The 25,123-nt window shown below is 40.0% G+C and overlaps 1 protein-coding gene across 2 annotated transcripts; it reads right to left on the bottom strand.

The window, feature by feature from the left end:
* Positions 1-96: 96 nt before the first annotated feature.
* On the bottom strand, positions 97-22,961 carry dnm3b (dynamin 3b). Of its 2 annotated transcripts, none has more exons than XM_077557059.1 (21): positions 22,640-22,961; positions 21,972-22,352; positions 19,803-19,876; positions 19,450-19,599; positions 17,138-17,341; positions 14,552-14,650; positions 14,262-14,422; positions 13,804-13,946; positions 13,546-13,681; positions 13,154-13,221; positions 12,365-12,503; positions 12,061-12,147; positions 11,136-11,206; positions 10,983-11,037; positions 9,495-9,608; positions 5,356-5,465; positions 4,919-5,033; positions 3,991-4,158; positions 3,676-3,911; positions 3,424-3,597; positions 97-1,692 (listed from the first exon to the last, which is right to left on the bottom strand). In XM_077557059.1, exons 2-21 carry the CDS (start codon positions 22,130-22,132, stop codon positions 1,650-1,652), a joined length of 2,508 nt encoding a protein of 835 aa, XP_077413185.1. In that variant the 5' UTR covers positions 22,133-22,352; positions 22,640-22,961; the 3' UTR covers positions 97-1,649. The 2 variants fall into 2 exon arrangements, with proteins under 2 accessions (XP_077413185.1, XP_077413186.1); XM_077557060.1 differs by having other exon boundaries at positions 21,972-22,184.
* Positions 22,962-25,123: the final 2,162 nt, after the last annotated feature.

The following is a 25,123-nucleotide window of genomic DNA, read 5'->3' as shown; positions in this document are numbered from 1 at the left end:
TTCAAATGTTACCAGATGAGGAAATTACATATCAATTTGACCAATCTTTAAGAACAGCCATTAAAGTGAGTATTTTAGGGAACTCAATGAACACTGTTGAGAAGTAGGACTTTTTATTATTATCATTATTATTATTATTGAGGAACAATACAGAGACACAGAAAATAACAATAGATGCAATTTCCTATTATACTCTCTGACAAACATCTCACTCAATGGAATCGTTCATTATTGTTCTTTAGTTTTCTTTTTATACTCTGAAATTCTCTCTATATATTTAGCTTTGGCAATATAGAATTGTAATTCATGCCGGTAAGGCAGTCTAAATTAGCTGTTGAGTCAATAGATAGAGAACCATTAAAGCGCTAGCATCCATTGTGAAGTCTTAATAGTCCACAGGTACAGTATTTCCTTATCAATACCTATATACAGCAGAACCAGAACACAGTTTAGGACCATATACACATGAACAAACTGACAGAGAAGCACTTGAACACTAACAATAGCTGCTTAAGATCCAACGCAGATGCTGACTGACTGACATGATGAGTGTGTGATTAAAAGAATATAGGGAGTTGAACAAATAAATAGAACGCCCATCTTTCATGTGCATTAAGTTGGTTGCGTGTTTCAAACCTGAGATAAAGGCTAAAAGGGGAAGATGTCAAATCATGCTAGCTGTTAATCCACAGGTAAACATCCAAGCGTGTTCCAGCCACAACAGCAGTCAGCATCTGAATCTGAGCTTAAGGCGTCAAGGGTCACGACTTTGACCATTGATACAGCACAGGTGGACACCTATGACAAGGTTAAATGTAGTATTGAGGCTGTTTGATATAGAGATTACTGATGGTGCTCCTCAGCCTTGCTAATGTGTGTACGGCTGCTACTACAACACACAAACATCTCACAAAAGTCCAATAGTAAATTTACCCCGAGGGTTATGACTCATCATTAACAGCTTTGAACATGAAAACAAATACAACTGAAACGGCAACAAACGTGCAGACGGACTGTGTATGCATACGTGTTCCCGCACACTCGTACACGCACAGCGTCACTTGCACACAAACGCATGTTTACACGCACACATACTAAGATACAACTTGTGTTCCTATAGAGAACGATAGGCTTATATTACCACACTTATGGGAGGGTTGTACAATAAATTAATACTAAATGAATTTGAGTCTCCATATAGGCAAATTACTCTCTCCCCCATCCAGGCACAACACATTCACACACATACACTCCCATGCAATAAAAGCAGCTTATGTGCCATGCTGCATTTTGGAATGAATCCGGCAGCACATAGGCTGAGCATATTTTCATGTCGAAGCAGCAAGTTCTGGTGGTGGCTGACTCGGCGAAGGGTTGAGGGGAAGAGGTATCGGTGGACGATACTAGGATGTGGTTCTGCTAAAGCAAACCCGGACCACAGGTGAGCAACAAGCGCACATAAACACGCACCACAAGACGAGTACAATACTGTACATAGATATATGGACATGGTCAACTGGCAGGAGACTTGGGGTCAAAGGGGACACATTTTGCACTAAGGAAAGGAGAGGGCAGCAGAGCCATGGCTAAGAGGGAAGGGAGGAGGAATGAGGAAGAAGAAGAAGAAGAAGAGCAATCCCTTCGGATGATTATGGCGGTACTTGTCTTGTAGGAGATGGTGGTGGTCGTCGACTTGGGTGAGGATCGAACGATGACGTGAAGGAAGGAGGAAGAACAACACACAAGGGAGAAAAAGAAAGAAAATAGATTAGTCACAGTGTTTGTACAAGTTAAGTAAGGTTGCACACAATATACAATGGAATGTCAATGTTTCAACATTCTAAAGGTCATACAAAAGACTCTATAATTATTACCCTATTAATGTCACACAAAAAAATGTGGAGGAGGAACAGTCATCATGCAAATGAAATATGACGACCAGAATTTTTTTTATTTTTGTTAAGTTATTACGGCACAGAGGCAACCTAAGGTACTTTATTAGTCACATGGACAATGTACAGCAAAGCCTGTTTATCGAGAATACCTGAAATAAATATTTGAAGCCAAAGTAGCATGCACAGTTTATTATTTTTGAAATGAGGTCAGAATACTAAAAAGTTACTTAAAGGGGAAGTCAACCCCCCAAAAAATTCTTGACAAAAATTATGTTCTATACTTTCCCACTAGTCTATGGTATTCTGGTTAATATTATGTTAGTGGAATATAAGTTAAGCAGCAAAATCCAGCCGTTTTTATCCATCTCAGGGGGCGGCCATTTTGCCACTTGCAACTGAAGATGGCATCAATGTTGTTCAGGGAACGACCAATCACAGCTCACCTGTTTTCTGAAGCTGAGCTGTGATTGGTTGTTAGAGATGGATAAAAACGGATGGATTTTGCTGCTTCATTCCACAAATGTAATATTAATCAGAATGTCATGTTTAGACTATTGAGGTCACATACAACATTATTGTCAAGAAAGGGTTTGCTTTTTAGACACAGGTATGTATGACGCATAAAATCATAAATATAGTTGAATTGTATATTTTTATTCTTTATGCATTTTTGATTGGCTAGCCTATTACATATTGCGACGTTGCAACACATCATTTACTTGCAAATGACATTCATGAAAACTATGACATGACAGCTCACTGCCGTTCAGCCGTGTGGCGGTTCTCAGTGGTTAACTTCATACAACTTCATACTACTCTTGCATAGAAATGAACAACGTATAAAATGGCTATTTAAAACATTTGTGTTGACTTAATTCAAGTTTTATAATGTCAACAAATTGACTTGGAAACAAGTCATTCTATGGTGGAAAAAAACTGTTTTGAAATATAATGGTTAGCCAGCATCCTGGAACAATTAAAGCTTTAAGAAAATAAATGCTCTGTGGAATTTCCCTTGTTTTTGATTTACAGTCGCACTTATGCACAAAATGTTTTACTGGAAAGCCTGTTTATGAGAGCAAGTAAATTCTTGTAAAGATAAAGGGATGGATCAAACTTTTTGAGGGCCTGTCTAACTTGGTTTTGTGTCTCTGTGCTGAATTAATTTAATTCTTTGCAAAGCTGATGCCATATCAACATGTATTGGTCATCCACTCATTTGACAAAAAATGAAATACAATTTGTGTTGCAATGTATTCCATGCAGAATATATATAACATAATATAAATATTCTAAATCTTAAATGACAGCCACTGTATCACTCCTAGAGGTTAGATTAGTTACATAAAGCCCTAATCCAGTCAAATCCAAATCATCATGTTTAATTCTCATCATTTCATTCTTACCATTGCAGCAGGAGAATCATGTCTGTCTGTCAGCCATGTGCATTACCAAATATAAGTTTTCGTTGCCCAGAAGAGCGCCGAGCTAAGCGTAAAACAAACATCACATGGATTCTTGTACTCACCTGGGAATGCTTGGGGGGGCCCTATTTGGGCGGCTCGGAGCCTGGGGGCTCTCGGCACTGTTATTGAAGGGCCCCAGGGGACCCGGGCGGTTTGGTGGTGGTGGGGCTCCTCGAGGTGCTGGGCGCTGGCCTGCAGACATCCTCCTCGGGGCAGTGGGGCTTGGAGGAGGTGACCTGCAGTGTAGGAGGTTTACAATGTTTTGATAATTTTTCTCTTTTTTTTTTTTTATCGATTACATTACAATGAAGTACCTGCGACCACCGCTTGTTCCCCCAACCCAAGAATTGTCAACAGGGGGTGGCAGAGGAACCGTAATGGTGGTGGTTGAGATATCCCCAATGATAGCCAAGGCCTCTTTTAGAGCCTGGTGGGTCCTCAGCACCTCATCCCGCCTCTGGGCTTGCTCCTGGGACTCATCCATCAGGGCGTTCTGGTCACCTGCAGAGTACAGCTGGGCCAGCATCTCTGCATTGATGAACTCCTTCACCTAGTGGCAGAGAGAGGAAGTGCAGATTGAGCATTAGGATGCAGAATAAACATACATAGGAAGTGAGCCACTTGCTTACATTATTAATCATGAGATGCATGATAGCCTTAGGCATGAGATCCCGGATGCACTTGTTAACAATGGCCATGTAGGAGTCAACCAGGTTACGGATAGTTTCCACTTTTCGCTCCAACTGCGGGTCCATGGAGAAGTTATCCGAGGTGGTAGTGGAGGACTCACTTTCAACCTTTGAGAATTCCAGAGGGGGAAAAAAATACATTTAATTGTAACTCATTCACTGCCATAGATGTCAAAAATTTATTTTAACTATTTGAATTAGTTTAACATTTTTTCCAATTTTGTTAATACTGTAAGTATGAAAACCTAGACATTTTTTCATTGTACATTTAGAACAGACATAAAATTTGTGATTAATCATGAGTTAACTAGTGAAGTCATGCAATTAATTAGGATTAAAAAATGTATTGCGTGACGCCCCTAATTTTTTTATATTTTTCTCTTTTCTTTATTATTCTTTTCTTTTATTAAAAAAAATAACTAGTGAAGTCATTCGATTAATTACAATTAAACATTTTAATCGCCTGACGCCCCTAAATTTTTGTAATCCCCCCCCCCAAAAAAAGAAGAGATTATTATAAATTAGCGTCAGGCGTTTAAATTTTTTAATCCTAATTAGTCTCATGACTTCACTAGTTTATTAAAATTATCTGTTTAAATGTACAACAAAAAAAATCTAGGTTTTCATACTCTTGTTAACAAAAGTGGAAACAAATGTTAAACTAATAAAAATACTGTAGTTCAAATGAATTTTTGACGTCTACAGCCATCAATGGCAGTGAATGAGTTAAAAGTGTTATCAATGTAAATGGTGGAGGCTAAACAAAACATATACACGCTAGTAAAATCGCACAGCAAGCGCAGCAAAGGTTAATGCAGATTGCAGCACTTTTTCAGTCATAACAATCACTAAACAAAAGTGTTCTAACCGTGGTGGTCTTCTCAGGGTAGACCCCGGCACGTAGCAGAGAAGACTTCCAGCTGTCCACATCATCCTGAGAGTCACAAGCCAGTTCCAGAGTGCGATTGTCCTTATACACATTCCTGCATGCCACAGCACAACGTGCATAAAATAAGTCAATTGTTTAGACTCATACATCTTTCAAAAAATATATATACTAAAACGATTTATATCAAAAAAGTGTTTGCCCTTATAAAATAAGTTTGTAAAAAAATAAAATAAAAAAAATTGCAGCTTTAAGTATTGACAGTGAATTGAATGGAGTTGTTTCCGTGTGTATTAGTTTGTTGGCCGGACTACATAACTGATAATCCAAAACATATTTCAAATGGTGCACGATATAATTGCCATGTGTTCTATAAAACTACAAATCGATATTCATTTTATAAAGCACTGGTGGCTGACCTTGACTCTGTATTAAAAATACAGAATATGTGCTTGCTGGACATGAAACTCTTCTCAACATCACGCACTTTCAGGTTGTCCAGAGGGAGCATGTACTTTTTCTCTTTCTCCTGTGAACGAGAGCAACGCCATTTGTTATTGTCTCGTTGTGGATTGTGCAATGATAATTTGTGCATACAGTCCTGGCAATCGTTGGCAAGTTTTGGTTTTAAGGAAAGGCGAGAGAGGGGGTGAGTCGAAAGAGAAGGGGTGACAGGAGGGAGGAGGAATGGGGGAGAAATGAGAGTGGGAGGTAAAAGTGGGAGTGAGAGGGGGAAGAAAGAAATGGAGAGAAAAAGAGAGGGAACGAGAACACATGTGGAAGTCATTATAGAGCGGGTTCAGGACGCAGTCGTCGTTCACGGTGCGTTATACAAAAAGGAGAGCTGGTAGCTCCAGGCTGGAGAAAACTCTGGTGGTCAAGTCAGAGGAAATGCACATGTATAAAAGCACTGGAGCTCCACATAATGCACTGCTCAAACACAATGTTGATCTTTTAAGGTGCAAGGCTCAGGCGTGGTGGTAGAAAAACAAGTGAGCTCGTGACAGAGCCTTTGGGCCAAACGATTCTCTTCATCATTTTCATACTTCATCCTCACCTCTTGTCTTTGATTGGATTATTTGTCTTTTTTACTTTTATCCCCCCCACGCCACTCAGTAGTTTCTCAATATTTTTTCTTTCCATTCCAGAGGGGCCCACTTCCTGCCTGATTTTTTTGGGGGGAAGAAGGCGGGAGAGAGCGCGAGATTAAATGACAGCCTGGCGTTAAAATTCAACATCTGTTAGTGCTTAGCAGCGCTCGGAGAACCAGAGGAGGAGGAGTATGTTTGAAGTTAAGACCGAGGGCGAAAGAGGGAAGACTGAGTCGGAGAACAAACACCAAAGTCGATTTGGAGATTTGCTGATGGTCCGACAAGTAAAGGTAAATTGTCGCATGTTCGAATTCAAATGAAAGAAGAGAACCGCAGAATGCTGAAACTCGGCGGACTCATTCTGGGTTGTCTTCCCAAAGGGGTCACGACACTCCATATATGGTCACACAGGTCCCCTCCCTCTTCCTCTTGCTTCCTCTCCCTTTCTCACTCACCCCCCCATCTCCCTCTTTTTTGAAATATCCCCTCCCTGAACGTGCAGCCAGTCTGCCCCAGTCGTCTGGGCGAATATGCCACGTCAGGACTGGATACTCTTCATGGCCGGCATGACCGAAAGCAACCGTGAGGGGACCCAAGGTGCAAACTGCTACTGAAAAAATAAACACACCAAGAGATGTGCACCTAAAAGCTGGGGAGGCGACAACTCTGACGAGCCAATTGCACTTTTAAGAGCTTTCGGTTGATGGGATCCTCGGTGCCAACGTGGGAGGGCACAGACGACACTTCAGAGCAGCGAGCAGCTGGAATGGCAGAAAACAGCAAAAGGCCTGACCCTTCATTCCGGCTCCGTCCACCCAGTGTTCAGACTACCTGTTCATTGTCATACTGGTGTACAGTAGTCTGCACATTGGTTAGACTGGGCATGGACCTTCTTCTGTCAGTCTGTCTTTCTGTGCGTGCCTCCAAGCTTTCCAACCTATTTGTTTTGTTGCTCTGTTTTCCTTGCTGTATCCGAATTCATGTATACTTTGACGTAAGTGATTTAGAACTCACATGTCCTTTTTCATTTATTTTTGGGGAATAAACAATAATCTGTTAACCCTTTAAGGAAATTACCAATGGTAGAAGTCTGACTATTGAGTGATAACAGTAAAATGTTGATATTTCAAACATTTTTAGCAGACATGAAAGAGTCCATGTGCAGGCTGCTAGCCTAGCACGTTGAGGAAGATGTGCTGCACAGGAGGGGGAGGAGCGTAGGTGCCTGCAAAGCATCAAACACTCGCCAAAGGAGAGCGGGACAATCAATCAAGTGCAGTTTAAAAATACAGTCAGACTCAGACAAAATCATTTGAGTGGGTGGCCAAAATGGACTTGGGCAACTTAACATAAATGGACCTGGATTTCTCTGCTGTCGCTTGGCATTGAAGCCTACTAAAGAGAATGTTGAGAGAGTTGAGAGTTTTTATAAAGTTTTAATGAATACTTTGTTCATTTCAAATGGAATGTTTCTCGCTACAGAACTGCTAAAGGCTAATGTGTCGGGTTAAAAACTCTCCATTTTCCCAACAGGAACGCAAGCAGTTCCAATACCAACCACACCGAGGGGATCGCAGCACTCCGTGTATGCACGTGCATGTGCATGTGTATGTGACTGTAGAAAGTTCACAGAGTGTAAAACGGAAATATACAAGGCCGCACTGGTGAAGTCTATAATTTCCTGCATTGCCACACTAAGGTATCAAATGACAATCTGAACCCCCAATGCTGTGCGGCCTGTGTGCAGTCTGACAGTGAGTGCTGTTCATATATTTTGGGTGTCTGAGAGTGAACATGTGGTTGAGCTTGGGAAGCGTCCAAATTTGCAAAGATGAAACAAATGCCTAAATTCCCAGGAGAAAGAACTGTGCAGAGAAGAAAGAAATTACGGAACGTAAAAGAAAGCATGTCATAATTCCACATGTGTGAGCATTTTCAAATGATTTACAATCAACGGCACTTTCAGACAGGCTGTGGTTGATTTAATATAGTGCCAATAAACATCTGTATTCTAATTTCTTTGTAAAGTAATGAATGTGAATCTTTAGCTCTGCATCACAAGTCGAAGAGGTTGCGGTGTGTCCGCCTATCTACACTTGCTGTGCAGAATATCCTCCAACCTGTACAGCAGGCACAGACAGGCAGATAGGCAACAGCCAGCCAACCACGCCAGCGACCACATCTGCACCAGCATCTGGCTTCAGTCATTGCAGCTATTTCTATTGATCAGATGTAAATAATTAAATGCACTTTTTACCTCATATGTGAGTCATTTTCTTGTCTCAATCAGCCTGTTCTATACCGTATGGTTTAAAAAAAAAAAAAAAAAGAGTTCATCATTAGTTAATGGAATGTTTACATTATTGTGGAATGGAGCAAACATTTAAATTTGTTTACAGAACAGCTGATTTGATAATCATTGTGTCCGCCTCAGATTGTTGTCATGGCAACAAAATTTAGCGCTTGCCAAGTAAATGTCCTTCCACTGTTTGACCTCCATCTCCTTTGTTTTGAGTTCTGATGATAGCGGCTGCGTGTATGCCGTGATATTCACATCATGTCATGGTGTGTTCGTATTGGTTGATCCACTGTAAGAGACTTTTATTTTTTTGTTTGTTTTTGTTTTTTTCTTCCTGAGAAGATGCTTTTGGAGATGATAGGTTTCTGCCTGACGCCAACATCGTTGACTGACATTAATGGGGTTACCATCCAAATGTTTTGAATTTTTTTTATCAATTTCGCGACAATGCGCAAATCCAACATCATGCCCGTTTCCATTTGTTATTATTTTGTGAAATGTTGAGAGAAGATGAGACTGTGCCATGAAATGAGCGTCTCTCAGCTGACCGTCTACAAAAGATTAATGTTTGCTTCTTTTATGAATTCCAGAAATAATTCAACATCTTCAATGTCTTGACTACAATATGTACTTGTGATGTAATATTCGGTCAAAACATGTGTCATCATTTATTCGCAAAACCTGTTTTTATAGGCAACATTTGCATTTTCCTTTTTATTCCTTTTGAAAAATCCACCCACTCCCAGTGTAAAAACTTTTGGGCAAATTTTTAATTCATTGTTTCTTTTTAAGCGCATCCATTCAGGTATATTTTCGGAATTCTTGACAATTTGAATACAAATAGGTGGCATATGGGCAATTTAAAGTTTTGAATTAACATATACCTTTTAAGAATGTGAGAGGTGAGATTTGAACCCCGGATTTTTAACTTTGATTCAGAAGTGCTGGTAATCACTTATCCACCGTATTACCTCACACTGAGATCTTTTATGAAACCTTCACACCTGTCTTTGGTCAAACCTTTCCTACTGTGAAACATACAACCATCATTTTATAGCTATGGCTGTTTTTTTCCCTTCCCAGCATTCCTCATAACTTTCATCTGAGATGGCCAAAATCCTACCTTAAATTTCCACGTTTGATCAAATATGTCATAGGTACAACTCACCTCGTCGTCCTTGAACCAGGAGAGGCTCTCAGCAGTAAGCACAAACCAGTACTCTTTGGCTCCTCCCTTCATGATGCTGATGTTGTTTATGGTCAGCCAGCCTTTGCGGATGACCTGAGGAGGCCAATAAGGTCAAAACTTGTAAAAATACATCATATAAATATCGGCAATGAAAAGCTAGAGGACAAGAAAAGGGGCGGACACAAGATATAATAATTTGCTTGGAATTGCAATGAAATGTGTGCAGTGGGAAAGGTTAGCCGTGTCATGGTGTGTCATTCAAGGAAGTGTGTTCGCCACAAGAAAAGGCCGTGTTAGCTCATTATTAAGTGACCATTGTGTTAAGTGCTTCAGACAAACAATAAGACAAGAAGTGTGTGTGCATTGTGTTAGTTGAAGTAACCCCACCAGCCCTGCATAAACTCGCCTGCAGGCATAGTGCCAAGTGATTATTAGGTCAGATTGTCAGTCTTGCACCACCTCACTAAGACACACTAAGGAGGTTACTCAAATGATTTCGAAGCTGCTGCTGTCATTGGAACAAATGAAAAAGCTGCAGCAAGATGGAAATATAATATTGGAAGCAGGCCCTATCATAGCTGCAAAAAGGTGACCAACGCCAGATTGTATTTCCTTGTACTTCAAATTCTTGGAGGTGTTCCAATACCTACAGTATGTCCATGTATGTATGTACTAGATAAGATATTTTAATCAGCCGAATTCTTGGATATTTGTACTTTATTATGTAGTCTGTGGGCCTTGGTGGGTGAAGGTGTTAGACAGCAAGCGATTGTTTGATAATGTCTTACAATCAGGCCTGATGCAGGAGGAGAGGAGGCCTGCAACAAGGAGGAATGTGGTGCTTTTAGAATAGAATAGAATAGAATAGAATAGAATAGGACTTTATTAGTCCTGCAATGGGGAACTTCATGTCGTCAATTTGTATACTCTCACAAACTTGAAGTTAACTTTAAACAGATTGAAACTGTCGGTAGACATTTTGTGAGTCTTGCAGAGGTTAGGTCAAGTTCCTGCGAAGGCAACAGTGGCAGAGAGCACCATACTTTGGGCAGATGCGTTATTGCAGGCACAAATGAGATTGCAAACCAGAACCCACAATGAGTAATACTCACCCACAGACACCCATAAGAGGGCAGCTGACATTCTCACTAAGGGATGGGGATGAAATGCAAAGTGGCACCTTGATGACACAGGAAGGGGTTCAAACAAAGGGAAAGGTCTCAACAACAACATTGATGTGATGGCGGTGGCAAAAAGCAAATCCAGTGTGATCATAAGGCCAAATAAAATATACACAGCTGCCCAGTGCCCAGTTACAGATATAATGCAATAAAGTGGAGGAAAAAAACAGACACATCTAAAAATAAAAGCACATATGTAGTGCAAAATGCAATAGATGAACTCCAATGGAAGACTATACTTGATATCTCGTCCATATGTGCACAATATGTGGGACAAATCCCTCACCTGATTTGTTGCTGAACTCTGACTCTTGTTCGTCTGACTGCTTCTTTGCTGAGCACTGCGGAGTAAAAGGGGGTTTGGGTGAAAATCAATAGAGAATTGGAAAGTTTTTCATTGTCTAAGGGTGACGTAAAGCTATACAATGTAAGTATATACTTTGCAAAGCCAATGAAGTCCTCATGGTTAGTGTTGATGTAAGAGAGCTGAATGTCTATCACCAGCAGAACCTGAAACAATAAACATCAATTAAAATGGACAAGTTAGACTTTTTCCGAGGATTAGTGAGATCAATATTTTGGACAATCTGCTTTGTTAATGTTGTTACATAACAAAGCTTGTTAGGTAGCAGACTAAAGGCTAACTGGGTGGTACATTCCCACAAATAGTTTTGTCCCTCAATCACTATGCGAATTAGAAAACATTTCTAAACCTGAAAACAACAAACAGCAAGTAAAATAGACACGTTTAACTTTCATTAGTGAGAAATAATGACATATATTTTGGACAATCTCTAATTTTATTGTTAAATAACAAAACTAGTAAGGTTAGCAAGAAAGGCTAACTTCTCAAAAATGCTTTTTTCCCCCACTTCTGTATGTATGCATTAGAAAATAAACATATATAAACCTGAAACAATAAACAGCAATTAAAATAGACAAATTTTACTTTTCTTCTGAGGAAAAGTGAGATATATATTTTATATATATATATATATATATATATATATATATATATATATATATATATATATATATTGCTCTTACATAATAAAGCTAGTTAGGTTAGCAAGCTAAAGGTTAACACACATACAGTACAGAGTGGGACAAATATTTAAAATATTATAAAGTACAACATTTTGAATTAAATGATCAATAAAATTGTTCAACCAGCCAAGGTAAAAACAACGGGAAACAAATCTAAAAGCTTATTTCCAAACATGCACAAATGCTACTTTAAATATAACAGTATCAAAATGAATACATTACACATTTGTGCACATAACTCATATTATACCAATCAATATACTACTGTGAGAATGTGCTGTATGATGACACAGAACAAATCAAGTACTGTATGTTACCTGTTCCTTGGCCCGACTTTCTCGGTCTCGGATATGAGAAGTAACAATTCGCTCTGTTTCTTCACGCAGCCTTGGGAAACATTCCAGCTGTAAACACACCACACACAGCATATCATCACTTCCACATAATGACCGCTGATAAAGAACTGTAAAATCCATACGGGAAACATAACGAAAACTGAAAATTACAGTTTTTATGTTATTGTAAAAAATAAACAAAACAAAAAAAACCTTTCGGACCTGTTTGAATTGTTCTCACTGCATTATGTCAAGCCTTTGCAGAGTATAAAACTGTATGAATCACCTTGTTGGAACACTGGCGTACAGTGTTGATGAGTTCCTGGATGACCATGTCCACGCACTTGACACAGGGCTCCTTTAACTTGATGATCTGTTTCTTCACAATGGCTTCAAACGCCATGTCTGGAGTGAACAGGCCCGTCCTGCCACCCAGACAGAGAAAAAAGATAGAATGCCGATGAAAGTTGTTCTACTACTCAATATTATCGTCTTTTATCAAATTTATAGCTATCTACTGCATTTAGTGCATGTTTTGATGTATTTAATGCTGCTTTTATTTTTTTCTAGAATAAAAAAAAAATACAGTATCATATACTCGGTGAAAGTGAAGGTAAATTCCAATGACTTGCTAATTTAGCCCAAAGGTCCCAAAAGATACAGCAGGTATATTTTATAATAGTTTGATTCAAACAATATGTAGATTATTACTCAAATGTTTTAAAACTGCTGTTGCTGTTGTTTGAAAGAATTTCTGGATATATGAAACATATCATTTAAAGATGCGGGTGCTGTAAAAAGAACAACAGCGACAAAGCGAAAGCAAAAGAAGAAAGAAAATAAAGGCTTCTCCAATGAAAAACATATTTTTAGATATCTGGCTTGCCGTTAACTTACCTTCTTTTTTTTTTAAATCCCCATTGGGATGGCTTTTTGTGTGTAGTCAAGTGTTGCAGCTTCAACAGTTACATCAAATATTTGAGTATCTGACTAAAAACCCAGATTAGCATTATGTAAGGCCATATTGTAGCCTACTTGATTAGTGTAATAAGCGATAAAAGGAAAAGACACCCACCTGATTCCGTGAATGTTCTTGATGGCATAACTGATCTCACGACGCATCTCCTTCTCATCACACTCCATCTAAAAAAAACGGAGAAAATTAGGGCTTTTAGTGAAGTAGCGAGTGAAGTGTGTGACTACCATTGTAATGACTTAATAGAGAGCTCAGACAGTATGGCGGGGCCATGTGCACAAAGAAGAAGAAGGCAAATTATTTGCAGAATATGCTCAGCCTGACGTTCAGTAAATTACACAAGCAACCTTGTGGGAGTTATATTACACAATCATTTTCAAATAGAAAAATCTGAAGGCCTTCTGATAGTCCAAGTGAAATGCTTCAAAAAGAACATTGCAGTAAAAAAAAAAAGGTCCATTGCAAGGTGATAGAATTGATAGAAAGATTACCTTGACCAGTTCAAATGGGAAACGCTCATGGAAGATGCGGTTGATTTTGGCTCCACCTGACAATTCCACAGTGTCCACTTGGTCACCTGAACCCTCGATCCTCTTCTCAAAGTCCACAGAGAACTGCTGCACCATTCTAAAAAATATATGCATCATGACCAGCTGCAGTAGTTACATAAAATATATATTTTTTAAATTGTCAATTAATATGACGCAAGTTATTTTACGGGTGAAACTGGGGGGTGCTATTATACTGACTGCAACAGCTGCTTGGTTTTGCGGGACGGGTCATCTGGTCGGTATCCTCGGTATTCCTCGGCCTCCTTGTCCAGAGCCAACAGCTGGGACTGAAGCTTACTGCGAAAGGCTGGCAGAGTGTCTCGGATGTGGTTGGTCAGTTGCTATGGGAACACAATTCAAATCATTTGCAAAATACTTCAACCAAAAACAAAAAAAAATCTGCCTTTCCAAATACAATAATGCTCAATTGTAAATGGCAAAATCAAGAAGGTATACATTTTTATGCAATGTTTACGATTGCACGTAGAAGAAATGTTTGCAATATTTTGGTTTCCCTAAATTAAGTGTGTTGTTTGTTTAGACATTGTCTCTCATCCCTCACAATGATGTGTCATATAATGGAAGTGGGGGGGGGGGAATCTAGGCCACTGTCTCATTAATTATGCAAAGTGCACTGCGAGTAAATCTATGATCACCTCATTGAGCACTTTCTGCAGGCGTGGGGTGCCCATTTTGTCCCCTATGTGTCGGTACGCCGGATGAGAGAAGAAGAACTTTCTCTCTGCCTCCAGAGCTGCTTTGATATCTTTCTTCCCATCGATGTCCTTCTGACTGCGGTTCACCACGCCAATGTAGCCTGAAAACAAACACAGAGGGACACAAATTGACCAAAATAATGACTGATCCTGGGGGAATGAGAGAGAGAGAGAGGGGGGGGCAAGCTTGAGTTGTGTGACGGACGCTGCTGGCTAGTCTACCAACAAACCTCTTCTCAGTGGCAGCAGTTTGTTCTCCAGCACGTCACGGGCATCTGTGCCCTCGTCCATCAAATCCAGTTTGGTGATCACGCCGATAGTTCTCAGACCTACGGGACAGAGGTGGCCACGTTGCAGTCACATTGCCTTGCAGTTTGCTCCATGTCATCAAGTACACTAGTTCATGTGAATATGTAAAGCACAGTGAAGCAAGGTTATTATAGTTAATGAAAAGTAACACGGGAAAAAAATAAAAACAAAATTGAAAATAGATAAATAAATATAACTAAAATTGACAAAAAATATTAACGAAATAAAATAACATTTTAAAAAACTTTAAAAAGCAAAGAACAATTGAAACTACAAATAGACGAACTAAAATTAACTGTTATTATACCAAAATGACCTTCATTTTCAGCTTTGTCAAATAATCTCATACACTAGCTTTTGTATTTATGTCAATATTTTTTGCTGTAAAAAATGAAGGTAAAAAAGTCAGATAAGAACTGTAGTTTACGTTATTACACAATACTTAATGACCTTTTTTTCCATCTTGCACTTGACACATACTCCATATTATATTAAAATTAAGTAAGTAAAACTAGTCCCAAAACTAAAAACAGACTTAACTAAAATGAAGCCTTTTCAACAAAATAAAACTAATAAAAACTAACAAATGTGTTTTAAAAACTAATTAAACTAACTGAATTTTAAAAACAAAAGTCAAAGCAGGTTTTATTCATTTTGTCTTTACTATACTCTAAAAACAAACTGGTCAAATCTACCCACAAAAAAAGGGTTCAATTTGACCAATCTAGCTGGTAATTATGTGTCCGACAGATCCTTTGTTTAAAACAACCACTCTAGAATGGTATATATATTGGACATAGGGACAACCGATACAAATTGGTCATTCTGACCAAGATATTGGTTGATCTGTGATAGAGGCTAAAAAAATTTCAGGAATCCCGCGATTGTCATGCTCACCGAAATTCGTTCTCTGCATTTGACCCATCCCCTGAAGGAGCGGTGAGCAGCAACAGGTGCCACATTTGGTGATCTAACCACCCAATTCCAACACATACTGCTGAGTGTCAAGCAGGGAGGCAAATAGGTCCTTTTTTTTTTTTGTCTTTGGTACAACCCACCCAAGGATTGAACCCACAACCTCCAAGTCTCAGGGTAGACACTCTATCACTAGGCCACAGAGCTGGTCACGCCTAGTTATCTATCTAGACATACATTTCCATTTTTAAACACTATATTATTTTTAATATATCATATATTATAATATCTTGTAATCACTTGGAATAATTAGTAAATACATTTATAATACAATAAATTGATACAATAAATATATTTCCAAGTGATCTATCTAGACTTACTTTCTATTGTAACCAATTTCATTGGTTGTTTGGCTAACCAATAAAATTGCTATGCCCGTAACCATCTGGAATGGTCAATGTCCGACCAATCTATTAGTTAATCAAGCCAATATAATCTTAACCTACTAGATTGGTAGTTTTTTTAACCAATCAACTTTTAGAGTGTATTATGACACTGTGATTAATTTATGTTGACTGAGCACATGATGTTAATTGAATATTAACCTGTAATATTACCAAAGAGTGCAACACATGGAGCTAGTGGTGATTAGCAGTTTGCAGTTGTGAATCCTCCGAGTTTGCATGTTCTCCCCTTTCTTGTGTGTGTGTGGAGGGGGGGTTTTCGGCTTCCTCTCGTATTCTGGCAAAATGTTTCTTAAGTGACTTGAAAGCTCCAAATTGCCCATAGGTGTGAAAGTGAGTGTGAAGAGCTTGTTTGTTGACTGTGCCCTGCAAGTGACTGGGGACCAGTTCGGGATGTTTTTATTACACAGCACTTTGATTGCATTTTTATGTATGGTAGTGCTATATAAATAAAGTTTGATTGACTGATTGATAATGGACTGCATATTCATATAATTTTCAAAACTACAAGAACTTTTTTCATTTCATCCTGCCTTTTCTCTTCCCCTCCTCGCATAATCCCCCTCGTTCTTCCTTGAAATTAATTGGGGTCAGGGGCTAATGTGAACTATAATCATTCTCATGCACAGCATCTTAGCTTCATATTAATTATATGATTTCTTATGACAGACTGAGAAATTCCAGAGATGTTTTTTTTTGTGACTATATTTATTGTTATTATTTTAGTTTCCAGGCAGGCTGTCCGGATGTCAGTCTAGTTAGTATGTCTCCCTTGTCCCTCTTGTCCTCATTCAGCGCAATGATTCATTCCTCCCTCCCTCATTGCTTCATCCGTGTCCTCCTCCTCTTCCCGTTTCCCTTCTCGTTCATTCTCCCGCACGTCCTCTCCTTATCCCCCTCTGCAGTCTGGAGGTCAAATTATCTTCATCATCCCATCTGCAGTATTGCCTTTCTCTGTAAAGCCTGGGCATTCACTGCTGATAAATGTTATGAACACATTTAGATTGGTCAAAATACAAATTGCTTTTCTGAAAGCATCTTGCTAAGGATAGCCTTATTTGATTGAATCTATCTCTTTTTTCTTTTTCTTTTTTTTTACATTCTTCCTAGTAGTCGCCCCTGCCTCACCTTGAGGATCAACATCCTTGGCCAGTTTAAGGGCGTCCGAGTTGGCAAGGTCAGTGTTGGCGGGAGTGACGGCCAAGATCAGGCAGCTCTCCCTGGTGATGAACTGCATGATCATCTCCCGGATTTGCTGCTCGATGTCAACAGGCTGATCTCCAACCGGCACCTTGGTGATCCCCGGCAAGTCGATGAGAGTCAAGTTCAGCACTGTTCAGGTGGAAGAGTGCCGTATGAGAACACTGCAGGACCATTTTTGGACACATGAGTTATACTGTAAGAACAGGGGTGTCAAACTCTTTAACTCAGGGGCCGGACCAGTATAAATGTGGCCTAATAAGATATATGACGATAGATTACAATTTTTTTCAGATTTTTGGTGCAAGTACATTCTGAAAATGTTCCCATTTCTTATTATCTTATTGCAGAGTAATATGAAATTTCTTAACAAAAATGAATTCACAAATTCATTCTTCATCATTCTTCAGTAAATAAAATCAGCAAAAACAGTTAATTTTGATTTTAAAAATTGCAGTTTGCGTTCTGTCGCCACGGACGACACTGGACCCCATGATGGGCCAGTTTTGGCCCACGGGATGTATGTTTGACACCCCTGTTACATAGCATCCATCCATCCATTTTCTTGACCGCTTTTTCCTCACAAGGGTCGCGGGGGTGCTGGAGCCTATCCCAGCTGGCTTCGGGCAGTAGGCAGGGTACACCCTGAACTGGTTGCCAGCCAATCGCAGGGCACACAGAGACGAACAAACATACTCACAATCACACCTATGGACAATTTGGAGTGTTCAATTAACCTGCCATGCATGTCTTTGGAATGTGGGAGGAAACCGGAGTACCCGGAGAAAACCCACGCAAGCACGGGGAGAACATGCAAACTCCACCCAGGAAGGCCGAAGCCCGGACTCGATCTCACGTCCTCTGCACTGGGAGGCGGACGTGCTAACCAGTCAGCCACCGTGCTGCCCCCTGTTACATAGCATTTATCATTATTAGGGTTGCAAGTGAGCTGGAGCTGATATGACTTTGACACATTGTGAACATGCTAATGTCAAATTCCAAATCTCACAACTGTGCTATGATTGACAAATTTGTGATTCTTAATTTGTTTTTATTCATCGAGACCTTATGGGGAGTTCTTTGAGGCGAACTGTGTAGGGGCACATTGGAAATGAGCTAAATATTCCAATAGCCACATTCCAAAAATCTTACCGAAAGTCTGCTAAAGAGACCAAGTGACCAGTTCACAATTAGGCATGGACAGGTTTGACGGTTTAGCATGGTTCTAAACATCAAGGTTTCAATATCCACTAATACTGTCTGTCACCGGTAATGAGCTCTTCGGAGGAGGGGGGGCTGTCTAAGAAGGGCACAATATCATTCACTGCTTGCAAAATTGAATTTGAAGTTAAATTCCTCCAATCCACTTTTTTTTCTCCTTCTTGGCGAGCAGTTACACGTGAAGGGGGAGGAGGGAGGATGCAATACAGAAGAGATACTGCAAACACGGATGCCTCTGTTGATTAATGTGCATTGCCCCAAACCCACCATGCCCTATTAAAAAAAAAAAAGTACCAGCAGATACCAGTTAGCTCCAAGGACAACATGAGTAGTTGATGTATCTGTTCTAAAAAAATAGCTCACAGTTGATGTATTTGTTTGTTTGTTTGTTTAAACTTAACATGGTACATGCTTCTTCTGTACCAAATATTCTACATTTTGTTTTAAAATAGTTTACCGGCATATTCAATGGCGACAAAATGTTCTAATTTACACAAATATTTAAGAAAACTGTTATTATACCATCCGAATCTAATACATATTCACAATACAAACTAACATACTTTAATTGTACAAATGTGTCCAGTTTAGATTGAACAAATATTAGCGCCTACTCATTCATATAAACATGCACTATGTATGAGTGTTGCAACTGAAAGTTATGGTAAAATTCAACACAGCAACCTTTTTCTAAAAAGAGAATTAGGAAATCAAGGGCTTAATTATTGGCTGGTATTCAAGTTTGATGATGGGTCTTCACAGTTCTAAAGCACTATTATTATTTTTTTATGACAATGTACAATTACTGTACCATTTAGTACAACCTCTTAAGTGCGCCTAATTAAAGACATACCAGCATAGAAACCTTGATGCATTCTTTTATCACCAGCCTTGACTACAAATGACAAGGCTATAAAAATAAAAAATAAAAAGAAGAAAAACAAGAGCAAGACGAGCGTGACTCATTAGGATGCAACAGCGTCACTTAAATTGAAAATGAAGGAATCGTGGTTTCGCACCATTTGGGGAATACACGCGTAAGTTGATGGGGACGGGAGAGATGCCTTTGTTGGCCCCGGTGACACGGTCCGTCTCAGCTTCAATCTCCTGGCGAACCTCATCGAAATCTGTGAACTTCTTCCCTTTACAGTGGAGAAATTCGGCCCATTCTGCGAAGATGAACAACACGCAACAGAGATTGCTGGCGATGGAGCGACGTGTTAGAGGGAAAGAATGCCAGAGTGAGAGCAGGGAATTAAAAAAACAGCACCATTTAAATGACAAAAAAAAAAGGGGGTGGAGGCTACATTTGTCAATTTGTGAGTGTGCCAGCAGCATGTGTGGGCGGGTAAATAAATGTGTGGGAACCCACCTGCAGTAGCGCTGATAAGCTGCAGAACCAGGGGCCTGCGAGTGACGATGCCAGATCCACGGGGCAGGAAGTCTCTGCGGACAAACAACTCATCAAAATTCATCACTCAAGACAATCAACACTGTAAACATCTTATACTGAACGACTGCATTTTTGCTATTTAGCGTTTAAGTAGATCAAACGCTCATTCGAATGGTGGCCATTATACAGCATAGAATTTCCTGTAACACAATTGAAAATGAAGCCTTGGCACTTGATTTTTAATGAAGAACCCACCATTTATTGGGGCTTTAATGCATGTCAGTGCAAAAGATACAAGGACTGTTGCTCTTCTGCAAAATGTCAGTATTGAAAAATCATGTTTTGTTGGCTGAATAAAATACAGTAAGTCATTTTTCAGCCTTTGCAGATGATCATGACCTGCTTAAGTGAGAATCATACAGAAAAGCACACACATTTTTTTTTAGCATGCTCAGCAGGACTGGCTAACGCCACGAGTAGGAGGATTTTGAAGAAAAGCAACACTTCTCATCCACTCAAGATTCAGATTGTGTTCTGCACAGATGGACTGTTGCTCGACATTACAACTCAACCAGAACAAGACCAAATTTATCCATCTGGATGTGCACACCCTCTTCGACCTTCAGGCATGTATTGTACTGTATATAACCTCTAGGTTGAGTTACACCAACAACAATCCATATATTTACCATATAATTTTGATCCGCTTCAGAGTCATGGGTAATCTGGATGCCTAACAAAGATGAATGTGTGGCATTGCAAAGGAAGACTGAAATAAATTATGTGACATTTTCTTGACAATAATATGTTTAATGCAGCCCCCACTAATCTATAAACACGGTATTCTGATTAATACTGAGTTTGTGGAATATGAATGAAGCAGTAAAATCCACCCATTTTTATCCATCTCAGAGGGCGGCCATTTTGACACTTGCTGTCAACTGAAAATTACATTACAGTTTCTCACGGCTCAGCTAGCGACCGATCACTTCTCACTTATTTGGTATCATTTTCAGTCGACAGAAAATAGCAAAATGGCCAGCCCCCCGAGAGGAATAAAAACATATGAATTTTTATGTAGATTTTGCAACAGCAATCAGAATACTGTGTTTATACTAGTGGGGACACATACAACATATTATCGTAAAGAACAAGTTTTACTTGATTTCCCTTTTAAGAGAAATTAGTTTCATGCCACTAGCAATCCAACGCTTTACTATAGTATCACTTATAAACAAAATGGCTAATAAACACACACACATTTACACTGACAAGCCACAACATTATGATCATTTGCAAAGTCTAATTATATTCAATACAAGAAATGGAATGAAAACATTTGCCTTGTAGTACAAATAAGAGCGCGCTTACTTTTGATTGACCCAGTTTGAGATAATAATTTAACAATATTGTAGTTGTAGTATTACACCGCATGATCATACTAATAGGTGGTTACCACTATGACCCTCAGCGAGGTGTAGTGAAGTTTGATACCACACAATATACTGTACACAATATTAAAATACAATAAACCTATTTTTATATTAGTACATAGCTGACAGTGTCAATGAAATAGGGCTTGTTTGTACAGATAGCCATTGAGTCCAGCTCTTGTATATGATTTTATTAGATTATTAAAATGCAAGACAGAGAGACACAACACATAAAAACACTCCAGCTAATCAACCACTCCACTCATAATTTCCCACACATCAAGACACTTACTGATTAGCATTTGCTTTAAATCCAGCTATTTTCATAGTTTGTTCTTTTCCAAATACCAAGGCTGAAATAATGATTATTAGTGAATGTGTGGGTGGATTATGCACCCATGCATGTAGAATATAATGCCAGAAAATGTCAGGCGTCATCTTTTCAAAGATGATTTGTAATGAGTGCAAGCGCCTGGCCGAGATCCCCAAGGTGCCGCTGCAACCTAAATCCAGCTTCGCTCTAGTAGTCACAAGATTGGGCTGTGTTGTGGTACGTGTGGTCATAATTTAAACTCGGATTTCTCTAAACATGATGAGCTGACTATGAATGCTTTGAACTCTGAAGGCCACGGAGATTGACCCCCCCCCCCCCCCCCCCCAGGCTTCTTATGTCACAAGGTTAAGGGATTATCCTATTTGCTGCGGTCAACTTTACCTGCCCACGAAGTTCTCCAGCACTGAGCTTTTTCCTGCACTCTGGCCGCCCACCACCGCGATTTGCGGCAGGTCCAGGTTGCACGCCTGGCCGATGTAGCTGAACGCATCCTGCAGCTTGTTGACCAGAGGGATCAGCTCCTCCATGCCACGGTTTCCCATGGTGCCTTTGGACGGAGGGATCAGCGATTGCGAGAAAGAGAGCGAGTGGGAGCTACAGAGAGGCAGACAGGGGGAGATGGAAAGAGAAAGAGAGAAAGAGGAGGGGATGTGGCGTTGCTATATTAGTCCAGGATACCGCGGTGCTTGTTGATGTAGTGAAGTCATCTAGCCACGCATTGCCCCGAGCCAAGTGAGAGTCGGACTATGGAAGAAGGGAGGACTGCGAGAAAGAGAGAGGAGAGAGGTGTAGAAAAGAATCGAACAGACAGGGACAGACAATTGCGCAGTTGCTACCACAACCATCAACACCATTACCCCCTCCCTACACACACGCATAACGCCAGGCCTATCGATTCAAGGGCATTTGATGGATGAAGCTCCATATCTTTACATTCTGGCGAAATGCATCACAATTGCCAACTGAAGCACCCTCATCTGCATGCACATCTCGCAAAAACACTCTCACTGGCATCAAGGCGTTGAAGTGACCGCAGCGTGTCAGCCTACCTCGCCTCAGGACCTCCTCGGTGGTGTTGCGGTGGTCCTGATCGCTGTCCAGTGCTGAAAGAACGCTCGGATCAGGCAGCAAAGACGCTGCGAGCCTGCACGATTATACAAGCGCGCCACCTGCTATGGCGGCACTACGGCGGTTCGATGTGCGCTTCCTGCGCATTAATGCTTCTCTCCGGGCTGTGCTTCGGATGTCTGTCAGCGGGCTCTCATTCCGAGCACAAATTCACCGTTGACAGATTAATCATTTTACCCTTCTCGCTCCCTCTCTCTGGCTGAATTGAAGAGCGTCGCCTCCATGCAGCATATCGACGCGGGGCTGAGCCAATGAGAAACGTCGAAAAGGGAGCGGAGGAACCGGACGGCGGCACTTGATTGGCTGCGCAGGTGCAGTTAGGTCTACCTGAGCCCGCCCCCTGTTTACATCCGTGCTACTGGCTTGGCTTGTGAGTCATGCGGCACGGCTGCGCAACACGCGACGTGCAAAAAGCCAAAGGATTTAATTGTGTGGCAGAAATATTTACACGCATATTATTTATTTTCAAGATATATTATTTAAGACCTCTCTTTGTGACACTGGTTTGCAATGACAGCAAAAATCTGATTGATTTCATTAGGGCTTTTTACTGCGGTCATAAAAATACATGCAAATGCAGTTTGCTAAAATAACACTAGGGGGCAGGGCGACCCAAAGTTACTGTCGAATGGTTTGGCTGCAGGTTCAGCAATCACGTTTTGTATAGTGTAGGCCTACCGTGTACGTGTACGGTGTTGAGAAAAGAAGTGGGAAAAAAACTGCCTACTCGTACTTTATGCTAATGTGGAAATACTTGCGTACAAAATACTGTGGAAACACTGATTCAACTACTTTACTTAAGCCAAAGAATTACTTGGGTACAGACTTTTAAATGCACTAAAGTACAAAATAAAAAAATGTAAAAACAAACCACGAGAAAATCTGCACACAGAATAGTTTTCCCCTTTGATCAACTTTACTGCAAGCTAAATAGTGACATAAATAAGGTTTGTAACCAACAACATTCAACAATTATCTTAACGCAGTGTGTACAATTTCATGCCATCTAGTGGTGAACTAATACAATGCTCACGCATTTTGAAGCACACACACTACGGTGCCTCAGAGAGACCACACTTCACAAGCCAACCACTGATTACTATGTTCTTCTCCTTCGGGTATTCATAGCAGAAAGAAGGTGGCAAAACATGTCAGCCTCCTGTAAAGTGTGGCACGATCTATATAATATCTAGATCTACGATTATATGTATTTTTTTTAAATGCTGATGTGATCAAACATATTTTTCTGCATATTATTGAAATAAAACATTAAAAAAATAAAATAAATGAACATTGAAAAATACCAAAAATTCAGTCTCTTTAATTAAACCGTGGGCGCCAAATGTTGCTTGTCTGAATCTGATGAATCAACGCCGTTCAGGCTTCCTGGTTCACATTACTCCATGTTGTTGCTGACCCGTTCAGTAAAAAAATGAGCATTATAAGACCACATCAACAGCTTTCATTTGAGCATAATACTTATTAGTATGCTTATCATTCATACCAGATGAGTTTTGAATCTGGTTTTGAAAATAGAAAAGATGGGAAAGAGTTCAGAAGCTTGCATGAAGGATGCAGACTGAATAATGTTGGTATGGGCCTGAAAATAGGTGTTCTACAGAGGCAGGAGCAAGGAAGAGTTGTTGATCGTGAATGAAAATCTGTCAGCTTGAATGAGGAAGGATTTCTGGCTTGTCACTGACGAAAGAAAGTTAGAGGGGAAACATATTTATACATTAGTTGAGGAGAGGCTGCCGATGAGGAAGAAAGATGGAAATGTCATCTACAGAGCAATTCAAATGGATATTGAGTGCACAGAAAATCAGAGCTTGGATGGATGGATGTAAATATTTAAAAAAGAAAAAAAGACAGAACAAGTAGCAGGTGAAGGAAAGTGTCTATATGACGGCAAAATCCTAAAAACTGTTTTTATCTAAATATTTCTGGATCTAAGTGAACAAATAGTAGATTTGAACTTTCTGCATAGTTGTACCCAGTTTAACTACATGACACACTCAGGTTTCCCAAATCTGAGCAGGGATATCCAATACCAAACACAGCACCGCCTCTCCTCATCTCTTTTTTCCTGCGGTATGCAGTGTGACAGCAAAAGGGGGTCCCCGGGTCAACCTTTGAGGTTTAAAAATAAAAAAAAATGATCTAACATGACCACCTCACTTGCTTGAAATGACAGACGCAGGGGTCACATATACGGGCCTCCTCGGGTCACATTTAATGGTCTTTGACATGTTTTTGGGGTGGGGGAAGGGGGGGGGGGGGTCTGTTACCGTCTGACTTCACTCCAACTAGGAATCTCCTTACTGTGGAAAATACCAATAATCTTGTTGCACACAAAAATGCAAAACTTGACTAAAAACAAAATAACCACATTTCAAGTAGGTAGA

Source organism: Vanacampus margaritifer, chromosome 2 (assembly GCF_051991255.1).
Source record: "Vanacampus margaritifer isolate UIUO_Vmar chromosome 2, RoL_Vmar_1.0, whole genome shotgun sequence".
Lineage (NCBI taxonomy): Eukaryota > Metazoa > Chordata > Actinopteri > Syngnathiformes > Syngnathidae > Vanacampus > Vanacampus margaritifer.
This window is presented reverse-complemented; position numbering and strand designations above follow the sequence as displayed.

Excerpts from the sequence above, each read along its gene's own strand:
- dnm3b (XM_077557059.1), bottom strand. The coding sequence starts at position 22,132 with ATGGGAAACCGTGGCATGGAGGAGCTGATCCCTCTGGTCAACAAGCTG. Across the intron at positions 4,159-4,918 it reads ACCCTGAGAAGACCACCACG|GTTGAAAGTGAGTCCTCCAC; the intron begins GTTAGAACACTT and ends GAATTCTCAAAG. Across the intron at positions 3,598-3,675 it reads GGAACAAGCGGTGGTCGCAG|GTCACCTCCTCCAAGCCCCA; the intron begins GTACTTCATTGT and ends CCTACACTGCAG.